Raw genomic sequence first — 12,113 nt, forward strand, 5'->3', positions numbered from 1 at the left:
CTACCACACTAACAATATATATAAACCACAACATTTATACTATATATATCATTTTAAAATAAGTAAATTCAGTCTATTTATCATGAATTAATAGGGGTAAATACTCATATAATTTGTAGATTTTATTAATATTTACTGTAAATAAGTTAAAAGGGTTTTGAAGACAAGGAGGATCTCAATACTTAGTAATAAAACAAACTGTCTTATGATCCTGTACTAACGAGTGGTGGTAAACATCTATGATAATTTGTTCAACTTGAGAAGGAAAATATTAAATGAAATATAAATAAAAATCATCATGGCAGCGTTACTGAAGAAGAGAGCTTTAGCGGAGTACTGTCAGACTATTGTGGTAAATGATAACTACTGTATATAAACCTTTCTTGGCTACTTGGTAAATGATAACTACTGTATATAACCTTTCATTGCTACTTGGTAAATGATAACTACTGTATATAAACCTTTCATGGCTACTTGGTAAATGATAACTACTGTATATAAACCTTTCATGGCTACTTGGTAAATGATAACTACTGTATATAACCTTTCATGGCTACTTGGTAAATGATAACTACTGTATATAACCTTTCATGGCTACTTGGTAAATGATAACTACTGTATATAACCTTTCTTGGCTACTTGGTATTTGTAATAAGTATTTTAAACGTTTCTAAACAAAAAGTGTATGATTATGATTTTCACATTTTTCATGTCAGAATTTTACTTTCCTGTGTTGCTATTAATTGATTAAGTTTGTACCACAGACAAATTATTTACTGAATATTTGCAAATTGTATCATGAATTTGTATTATCTCCACTGTTGATTACATGTCCCATTCATCCCCACTGATCTAAGACATAAGAATCATTTGTTATTGGGAGGAGAGGTTATGCAATGTTCTAGATAGTTTAATTAGGCAGCAAATGCAACAAAATAATTTATATTGTTTTGTCTCGAGTATGTATTATTATAATTTTTAGGCCTGGCTAAATCTAAAATATAGGTTTACCATGATTAACAGATGTAGAAATTGGGCCATCTATAGGAAGTGACTCCTAGCCCAGTCAAGCTCTTCATTTAATAATTATAGAGAAAATGAGAATGACAAAACCAGTCTTGGTAACACATGACAAGTGTGGTCTGGACTCAGCACCAACTTGATGAAATTTCTCCATCGTAGAGAATAAGATCTTTACTTATATAAGCTTTCTTTCCTCAAGAAACTGACAAAAAATGCAGGAGGAAAGCATTTTGCATAGTTTAATTTTATTTTTTTTTCGTTTAGGGTAATTTTTTGATAGTCGTACTAAGTTTGGAAACCCCACTTCTTGTCGATCATCGGGTCTGGTTACCACAGTACTTGGGTGGCTGACCGCCTGACCCTAAGCCTCTAATGGCTTTGTCAGTTGTCCTTGGTCAAATTGACGGTATTATTTTACTTTCGGACATAGCACACCCGAAAGTTATAAACTACTGAAACATTTACATCTCGCTATTCTGAGCATTTGGAACCCCATATAGGGAGCCACGAATTACCCAAATGTACCCAAAAGTATAGCAAATAAGGGTAAAATCTTAATGAATATCTGTTATACATACACAAAACATGTTTAATAATATTTTTAGTGTAATTTTGTAAAAATAATTTGTAAGATGAAATAATAAACAGCGAAAAACTTTCAGTATTGGCGAGCGCTAAATTCCAAAGAGTTCGTGAACAAGGGAGATAACTCAGATCCATCGTGATGCACTTCGCTAACCTAACCTAACCTAACATAAAGTAAATCCTACGGCTATGTTAAATACCCCGAAGTAACAGAAACATCGGTAATTATATCTCCAATTTGGAAAGGTGCCTCTTTGGAATTTAGCATCTTTCGCTGTTTATTATTTCATTATTTTGATTACATTTCAATGAAAACATTATTAATCAGGTTTTATTGATGTAAAACATATATTCGTTAAGATTTTACCCTGATTTAATATACTTTTGGGTACATTTGGGTACTTTTGGGTAATTCGTTGTACCGCCCCATATATATATACCAGGCGGAAATAGATGAGCGACACAATTGAATTTAATTGATTTTACGTAGTTTTCAGTCTTCGTCTGTGAGATGTTAACGACACATCACTTATGCGCAATATTGACTGACATCATCCAGTCGTGACCAATGATGTATCGATATCATCAAGCAAATTTTTTCGACCAATCACAATTGATTTTTTCCAAAGGAAGCAGCCTGGGTAATTTCATTGACCAGTCTCACAATGGCCGTGGTGGAGGTTGGTTGTCGTTTGTGCTCCTACGATGATTTGAAGTATTGCTGAGTTTTACTATAAAGACGATTATTCTATCCAATTCTTACGTATCCCTGGTCCTTCCACTTCTAATTAAGGTATTGTGCTTTTGGACATGGCACGCCCCAAAGTTTTTAACTACTGAAAAATTTAGGGTAGTTTAAGCGAGGCCGTCCCGGGGGCAGAGCCCCCGGCTAGAAATTAGGTTAGGTTTTGTCAGGTTAGATGACTCGTATTCGTTTTTTCCTCCACCCAAAAACCCCGATTTCCCAGGCTCTCCCCCATTATTGTGGGAGGGGGGGGGGGTGGCAATTTCCGCCAAAAATGAAGGTCAGATTCGTTTAAAACACACCAAAAAATTGTACACTGGAAAAACATATTGGTCAGTCCCTAGGAACTCATGTCTTAAAGTAAATATTTACCAAATTGACTGAATATCAATTATTATTCCCTACTCGATTTTGACATGAAAACATACAGGTATTTTTCTGGTGTGTTTTCTTAGAATCTTACTTCATTTCATTGGAAAATCGGCATTTTTTTAGAAAATGGAGAAATGACGATTTTCACAAGAAAACGAAGGTGGGAATCGAAGAAAATACAATGTACACCAGAAACATATGTTTTCGTGTCAACTCTTTCGGGTGAATCTGGGGTTTTGAGGGGGAAGGAAAACATTTTCCATATTCATTGACATGTGCTAGACTAATCTAACCTATCTTAGACCTAGAGCCATGTTTCCTAGCTACCCCTGTGAATTTATCTTATGGCATAACTTATGCTGGAGTGTTGAGGCGATTGTTGAAGGCTAGTTTAAACATATCACAAGTGAAAACACTAGAAAAAAAATGATCCAAAGCAAGTAGGGAATACCCTGTACTGTACTTTAATAGAGAATAATAACCTACAGTATTTTTATCTCTGTAGGAGCTGCCGCTCCATCATGTTTACTTTCTATTATCAATTGTAGGCTGGTTTTACAGTTATGTTTGGTTCAGATGCAGCTACCGGTACCCAGTTCAATATTTAATTTATTTTTCATGAAATAAAAAAGTAATTTTTCAAATCTAACTTAACCAAGCCTAATTCAACCTCAATCAATCAGAGTACCATCCTCATATCTGAGGGTTGGCAACCACTGTCATAAGAACAGCAGAAGGATCTCTGTGAGCTTCAAGAATGGTCGCAGAAATGGTTGCTGAGATTCAATGTCACGAAGTGTAAGAGGATGCACCTGGGGCGTGCCAACGGTTGGGAGGCATATCATATGTCCCAACGTGACGAAGAAACTGCATTAAATGAGGCAGAATGTGAAAAGGACCTAGGTGTGTACATTGACAATGAACTGAAGTTCTCGGGCCATTGCAAGAAGAAGGTAAATCAGGCAATTAATGTATTAGGTCTTATAAGAAGGTCGTTCAGATATCTACATGGTCCCTCGTAATGATCTTCAAGAGTGAAGTGCTTCCCTGCCTGGAGTACTGTCACCCCGTCTGGTCCCAAAGATATGCCAGGGACTGTCAACTTATTGAAAATGTCCAAAGGAGGACCACCTGACTGGTGCCTGCACTGCAGCACCTCAGCTACCCGGAGAGATTGGAGCACCTGAACTTGCCAAGCTTATACTACAGACGGGCAATGGGAGATCTGATTGAGGTGTACAAGCATCTCAAAGGGCACTACTCAGTCGAGTGTCCTTACCTGGAGCTGGAGAACACTCGCTTCACAAGGGGACACAGCTCAAGGTTAAAGAAGCCGCAAGTCCGGAATACTGTTAGGGGTAACTTTTTCGGAGTGAGAGTTGTGAACTCTTGGAACAATCTGCCAGAGAGTGTTGTGACGGCACCGAGTGTGAGCTCTTTCTAGACCAAACTTGACCAACACTGGAGCAGGTTCAGATACATTCAGGAGCCGGTGCATGCCCAGTACTTGCCAACAGTGCATAACAGAGACGTAATCGATCGCCCAAGCGGCTAACGAGCCGATCAGTGGTGAAGAGGATGAAAGTAAAAGTATGAGAATGAAGGAAATTGCAGTGGGCCTTTTGGCCCATACTCAGCAGTCCCGTTTACACCCAACCCATATTGCTCGTATATCTGTCCATATTAAATAGGAAGAATGGGAAACTTCTCAGTGAGTTCATGTTAATCCTTAAGCCCCGGGTTCAGGTGCTGCTGGCAGTACTACCCCTCCCCCCCTCGCGTGGGGATAAATCAAGAAAAAATCAACCTTTCTAAAAATAAAAATAAAAAAAATGGCAGGAATAGGCGGACGTTCTAGAACGTCACCCGGGGCGCGTTGGTCGGACGTTGTGGAACGTCACCCGGGGCCTAAAGGTTAATGATGGTGTTCGGTAACTTGTTCCACTCATCCTCAACTCTATTCCCTAATCATTGATTTCATATCTCACGCCTAAATCTAAATTTGTCGAATTTAAAACCATTTCTAGATGTTCACTCCTGTTTTGAGGAACTCCTCAGATTCGGGGTTGCCCGTAAAGTCAGTCCAATCTATTTGGCTAAAGTTAAAGTTCCCTACAATAACAGCTTTAGCTACCATGTCTGAATTCTCATCATATTTCATACCAAATAAATTGTCCTTCAAGCCTTTCCTATGATTAATTTTTCCATACCATTTGTCAAATATATCCACACTTTCTGTATCCAATTGGGTTTTATTTTATTTTTTGATTCCACACTTCATATTATCCCTGACATAGATTACTGTCCTGCCTCCTTTCCTGATCTTCCTATCAGAATGAAATAATTACTGTAGTATATCCTTTAATTTGCTATTTGATAGGTACTGGTAACTCATGCATGTCTTCATTAATCCAGGTTTCAGTGAATGCTAATACAGGGTACAGTATTACCGGTATATAAATTTCTTCAGTGCACACCAGAATTCTGATTTCTTCCATCTTGTTTTTCATACTTCTACTGTTCGCAGAGTACAATAGCCGCCAGAATATATTTAAGTTAGTCGTGATCTAAGTCTTCTCTCCCCTACGATTTGGTTTTAATTCCCTATTTAATTTTTTTTTTGTCATTCTTGGCACAAAATCAAGGAGCCTTTTCAATATGTAACCCCAAGCCCACTGCAGTCTCCTCGACCCTCAGGCTCTTATGTTTGCTTAGCAGTTTAAAGACCTGGGCATCTTTTCAACTGCCCTCTTAAGAGAGCTAGCTAGCATTTCCAGCTCCTCCCTAGATAAATGCACCCCATCCTTTGCATACAGGTCTCTGCTGTAGAAGCTGTCCCAGTTGTCATTGAATGGAACTGATGTTGACTTGCAATACTGTATCTGTCAAGATAGTTGTCGACACCATCTGCCCTTGACAACCATTCATTGCTAACCCTCCCTTTTAGGCAGGACACCACAGAGGATAGGGATACCTCCCTTCATCCTAACCTGGTCAGTAGCTGCCTTGAACTTATCAAGGAGCTCTGCACTCCTAACCTACCAATATCACTGTCTCCTGCACAGAGCCAGATAATGGGTTTGTTCCAATTTCCACACAATATATTGTACAGCCTGTCTACTATGTCATCCTCCACAGCTTCTGTCAAACACACCTTCATCCTCTTACTCCTGTCTCTGCCACAGAAGGCACAATCCATATACCTTACCTGCGAATCTCCAACAATTAAATTTTCTTACCTTCAAACTCTGCCTTATCCTTGACTTTCTTGCCATCCATTTCGTCCTCCAGAGGGCTAAATAAGTTGGAACACTTAGCTGATACATTTCTCTTCTTCACCACCAGCCTAGTCACCCCTCTCTTCATTACTTTCAACTGGTCAGTGTCTTTGTCTTCCACAGACTCCCTCAGTTTCACATCTTTCTTCAGCCTCTCATTATCACCTTTTACCTTAACAAGTTCAGCCTTCAATGTGGCACAGAGACACTCCCAGCTAACACTGAACATGGTAACCACCACTAGTCAATCCCCAGGAGATAATTTGCCGTGACCTTACTTTGAGAGAGGTCAGTTGAAAACTCAAAACATTTTTGCCTATTTTTACAAATCCTCCAAGATTTTGTGTCTCTCTAGGGACCCAGCTTTTAATTTCATTCATCCATCCTGGTCTCTGCCTTTCCCTGGATCAGAAACTTTCTTCATTACTGCAAGCATTGTGTGGCGATTAGTGGCATGATATCATCATGCGTAGCAGTGACAAGCAGAGTACCACAGGGCAGTGTACTGACCCTATTACTGTTTGTTTGTTTCATAAATTACATGTTAGAAGCTATACACTCCTCCATACAAATGTTTGTGGACGATGCCAAGTTATTCAGGGAAATTAAGAACCAAGCAGACTGTGAAGAGCTACAGAAAGGTCTCTGTTAGCTTCAGGAGTGGTCAGAGGAATGACTACAAGTTCAGAAAATTGGCAGGACAAACTTTCTTGGAGTGAGAGTTGTGAACTCTTGGATCAATCTGCCAGAGAGCGCTGTGACGGCACCAAATGTGAACTTTTTCAAAACTAACCCATGCAAACATGGAAAATGGCCTTAAAACATTAATGATTATGAGTAACGTATTCCTCTCCTTAGTCATCAAAACATATATCTTAAGGTAAAAATTTTAGTATCCTTTGCTGTACAGATGCCGCAGCTACTTCACTCCTGAGCAGTTGCTCCAAGTATATAAGGGATTCATTCGTCCTAACTTGGAGTACTGCTCTCATATCTGGGGTGGCTCTTCTTCTGTCCAACTATTAGATAGGGTGGAATCAAAGGCATTTCGTCTTATTAACTCTACTCCTTTAGTCGACAATCTCTCTTCCCTTTCTCTTCGCCGCAATGTTGCTTTTACAGGTACCTTAACGGTCAATGTTCGGTGAATTTGGCATCCTGTGTACCGCCGGCAAGGCCGTGGGTTCATAACACACGTCTTGCCCGCGGTGCCCACCGTTTCTCTGTGGATGTCGGTCACACGAGAATAACCCGTTATAGTACCTCCTTTCCTCACACAGCCAAACTGTGGAATGCTCTGCCTTCTTCTGTGTTTCCATGCTCTTACAATCTGTCTCGCTTTAAAAGGCTGATTTTCCAGCATCTTCATGGTGTAGATTAATACAGTATAACCTTTTTTTTTCTATATTTACAATTTCTTTCCGTCTTTTTTTTTTTTGCCCCCAGGCTCTGTTGTGGGTCGTTTGACTTGTGCCCGGGTGGGCTAATTCCTGTAAAAAAAAAAAAAAATATACAGTACTCTCAAGTAATTTGTGAATGCAACTAATTTCTGGGGAAAAAAATGAGTTACTGATCACTGAAATGTAGTGCCTACTGTTAAAAAAAAAACTTCTTTCGGTTAATGAAAATACAGTACTGTACAGTATCAGTAAATTAGAGGATGGTATTGACATTGTTTACAAGGGACGCCTGTGATGGCAATATGATATGCTAAAATCAGTAGGTTGGAACATTATTCTCTCCATATCCATAAAAATTATTATGGGGAATAGATACTCTCATGTTTCCCTTTAATGAGTTTGTTTCTTTGACAGTAGATTTCCTAATTTAGGTTCTAGTGACTGATGTCCATAGTTGGTAGCTCCACTGTATATGCATTGGCTTGGTAAACACTGCTGACTCTTAGAATCTCCTGCCTGTAGAGGGTAATTTTTGCATTAAATGAACTATTTTGGGGGAGAAAATGAAGAATGTTCATATGATCAGACCTCCATCTTCAGTTAAAGGTTGCATTTTAAATCCCCTGACCTTCCAAAACAGTTTGATCATTAGTAGAGCTGCCTGGTTACAGGCTTACCTAAAAAGTAGGATTTCAGTAACAACCCTTTATTTATAATTGAAGGAACAACAGTGTATGGATCCTTCATGATGGGAGTCCTGAAGGCTAGTTGATTCCAGAAATGTCTTTGCCATTAGTATGATTGGTCAGGGCAACTATTTAAAAGCCCTTCTGTTTCTTTTGCACTGTGTGGTTACACCATATGTTAGGGGGATGCTTTTCCCTCTGGGAATTATTTGATTAAGATATACAGTAGTTGGAAAGATAACAAAGTTTAAGCATCACAGATAGTTATATAGTGGCTTTGTCATGATGTATTGTTAGTGTCACATTTTTTAAATAATGAATTCTGTTTTTATCTAGGAAGAAGCCCCAAAACCAGCTAAGAGGTTGCAGTTGGTACGACGGCCCCGTACAGTCGACCATAGTGAGTTCAATGTGTCATCTTTAGAGACTACAGATCCACTGCAGCTCCTCCCAATATTAGTGAACCTTCATCATGCTCTCCCCATTTCTGTAAGTTGTGCATTTTTATTAATTTACAAATATATTTTTCATAGCTATGTACAGTACAGGGTTCCCCGGGCGTACGAACGGGTTCCGTTCCTGGAATGTTCTTAAGTTATATTTGTACGTAAATAGGAAAACATGCTATGTGCATACTGTATACTTACAGAACAATGATTAAAATCCCACTATATCATAGCCTAAGTCCTTGTATACATTTAAAATCACTTAATTTATGACAAAAGAGGAAATAGAATGACAAAATACAATAAATAAAAGTAAAAAAGTAAGTCATTAGGTAAATAAAATACAGTACTGTAAATCTCAAGTTTAACCTCGTTCGTACGTCGGGGACCTTATGTATCTAATACAGTCTCTCCTCGACTTACAACAACCCGGACATACGACGGTCATGGTCGTATAAAATATTTTTCACCTTACGTATTTTCGAGTCCCGAAATTAGTGATCGCCCTGTGTACTGACAAAATTTTCTTTTGTATTTCCCTTTAAAATGGCTGGCAAGCATAAAAGTGCGAGTTCTCGTGGTGCTGAGAAGAAAAAGAGACACCCATTTTAGAATCTATGTATTATTTTCACCTTTTCGACTTGCGACCAAATCGACTTACAAACTGGTCGTCGGAACCCAGTCGTAAGTCGAGGAGAGACTGTATAATGCTCATATTTAACCCTACGGTATGGGGGCAGATTTAGGAATATCAAAGGGGGGGGGGGTTCAAGTTATGGGTGGGGGAGCGTGGGAGCATCATAAGCCCACCCAGTTTTTTTTTGGGGGCTTACTTGAAAACTGACTAATACCATGGGGATTTTGAGGTCATGTGCACTTGATATTGGGTGATATTCTGAGGTCAATAGTAATTACTTTTTAGTTTTAAAAAATGCTTGTTTGTTTTTTGTTTTTACCCAAAAAATTTTGTAAACATTCCCACAAACAGATGGCAGCACTTTGACCTTTGCTGCTCCTGCCTGTTAGCTTCCTTAAACTACTGATAGAGTAGCTACCTATAAAGTTTCTTCCACATCTAGCCGAGCTGAGCTGAGGTCAACATGAGGTTTGTTGTGGCTTGGAATGAGCAAAATAACCTATGGTACTGTACAATACTGTACTGTACTACACTAGGTGTGTTTTCCTGGATGAACTGTCTCTATTATTTGGTATTTATGATACAATAAGACTAAAAAGTTTTAAACTTCTACATCTTTATTTTTTTTGGGGGGGGGTGGGGTGGCATTAGTCCACCTAGGCACAGGTTATTGACCCACATCAGGGCCTTAGGAGGGCGAATATATTATAATAATAATAATTATAATAATAGTAGTACAGGTAATTACTATAAAATAATAATCAATAAAAAAATGAAAAAAATAGAGTGAGAAACGATATACATTATGTATGTTGTGCTGTCAAAGTAAGAGAAACAACTGAGACCCTGCAATTGTGTGTAAATGAGGTAGAAAGTCAGATCAGTAACCTGGGACTTGGTCACAATTTTTGTGATGCCATATGGCAGCAGGGTCTACCATTAGACAACACTTTATGCTTGTAATATCTTCCCAGGCGGTAGTACCTCCCTGTTTGGTAGCTGCCTACTACCTTTTTAAAGAAAATAAAAATTAAAAAATGTGAAACAATATTAACTTAACAATGATTATGGAGAGTACTGTACAGTATAGAATGTGAGGGCAATAATGTGCTGCACATGTATTTTATTTATTTTTTTATATTGAAGATGTACCACACTGTACTGTATAGCAACAGTGAAGGTGAAAGAATTAGGAAGATGTTAACATTAGAGTCTGTTAAGAACCTGACAAAGGAGACCGCAAGAGACCATGCAGCATGGAGAGCTGCCATGGAGGAGATGATGAAATCCTTGATGTCTCATTTTAAAATTTGGGTGACTATGAGAAAACTTAAGCTGAATGGTGGCAAAACTGAGATTCATTGTCATCTGAGGAAATAAGAGGGTCAGAACACAGATGATTTTGGTTATTTAAACTTTGGGGAAGTACAGTTCATTCCTGTTGATTTTATTCATAATCTTGGAGTGTACTTGACTCAAAACTGAATTTTAAAGAGTATATAAATTCAGGAGTTAAGAGTTGCAACTTTCATATTCAAAATCTCTACTAAAGTATACTGTTTGCTGTTAAACAATTTTTGGATAGACAGCATCTTGTGACACTATTATTTTCACTTATTCTGTCTCGGATTGACTATTGTAACTTATGGATCTTGTCCTTGTGCATGTATTAGGACCCATAATGAGAGAGATATTGGTGCAAGAATTGGAACTGTGAACTTAGGCTCAGAGAAGGTCTCCATTGTGTATAATCATCTTTTTGTTCATGTCTATTAAAATTTCCAGCAAGACCTGCCTCTGTCTTATTCCCTTTTCCTGTGTTTGTAACTCCTGCACATTTACTTTTTCTTCTCCAATGAAGGTCCGTACGACTTAAAACAACCACTCCATACTCCTTAGAGTGGGTTCTGTGTTCAGTCACCCACATGAGTCCTGTCACCTCTCCTGCTGTTCCACGATCCCCAAGATTCAGATGTGTGAACCTGAGCCTGTAGAAACTGATGCATTATTCTGTCTAAATGCTTCGGATTCAAGAGTCTGAATCTTGTGGTTTCCGGTTCAGGAGGAGAGGCAACAGGACTTAAGTGGATGACTGTACTGTATTTTACAGTTTTATTGTAACCATGTAAAACAGTGTAAAAAATTTCATATATTGTCTGTGTCCTCACTCTTGAAGATGAGAATTACACAAAAGCACTTGGGAACTTTGTGTTTTCTTTTTTCGTATGTGGTTATCAGCATATACAGTATTGTGTAATATAAACTTCTTCACTTATTTCAACTTTCAGGGTGAAGCAGAGAGTGAATTAGTGCCGGGGTTGATGAAGTTGGTGACAGATGACTCCCATCCTCCCATCGTCATCACCAAGGTGCTGACACTCCTGGCCCACATGATCACCACGCACTCACAAGCACAGGTTCTGACAGACCCTAGAATTTTGTACAGTATCTGGTATACAGTACAGGTATTTCTGAATGTACAGTACTGTGTCTAGAATAGTTACTCAAATTTTTTACTTGTCCAGCTTATTCCCAGATAAAAGACCCTCAGTCTCTACAGTATTTGTTTATTGGAAAGAGAAGTGGTGTACTCATCTCTTTGTCAACTTGTGGCTTTTATTAGATGGAGTTATGTAGTTCCAGATGTTGCTGTCAGGGTAATAGCGATTCATCATCTTCCATTTTGCAAGTGTTTTAATGTACAGTTGTACCCCACTTAACGCGGTCAATATAACCCAGAGGGTACCGTGTTAAGTGAAAACCGCGTTAAGTGAACAACAGAACATATGGGATTAATTCCAATAGAAACCGGCCCGACCCCCAAACTCCACTTTTTGACGACACATAACTATGTTGTAGTAAAAATAACATCTTAATTTTATGATGGTACATGCACACAATTAATACTTAAGAGAAATAGAGAAATACTGTCGCCAAGTTA

The 12,113-nt window shown here is 38.6% G+C and overlaps 1 protein-coding gene across 1 annotated transcript in view; it reads left to right on the forward strand.

Moving 5' to 3' along the window:
* The first annotated feature begins 201 nt into the window (after positions 1 to 201).
* The window catches only part of LOC121869279 (integrator complex subunit 4-like), a 46,960-nt gene continuing 35,048 nt past the window's right edge, over positions 202 to 12,113 (forward strand). Inside the window, exons 1-3 of the mRNA XM_042370528.1 lie at positions 202 to 352; positions 8,426 to 8,578; positions 11,461 to 11,589. Coding sequence (XP_042226462.1) covers positions 299 to 352; positions 8,426 to 8,578; positions 11,461 to 11,589 — 336 coding nt within the window. The 5' untranslated portion in view covers positions 202 to 298. The remainder of the gene's footprint in view (positions 353 to 8,425; positions 8,579 to 11,460; positions 11,590 to 12,113) is intronic.

This window comes from Homarus americanus, unplaced genomic scaffold, assembly GCF_018991925.1.
Source record: "Homarus americanus isolate GMGI-L3 unplaced genomic scaffold, GMGI_Hamer_2.0 scaffold32583, whole genome shotgun sequence".
NCBI classification, from domain to species: Eukaryota; Metazoa; Arthropoda; class Malacostraca; order Decapoda; family Nephropidae; genus Homarus; species Homarus americanus.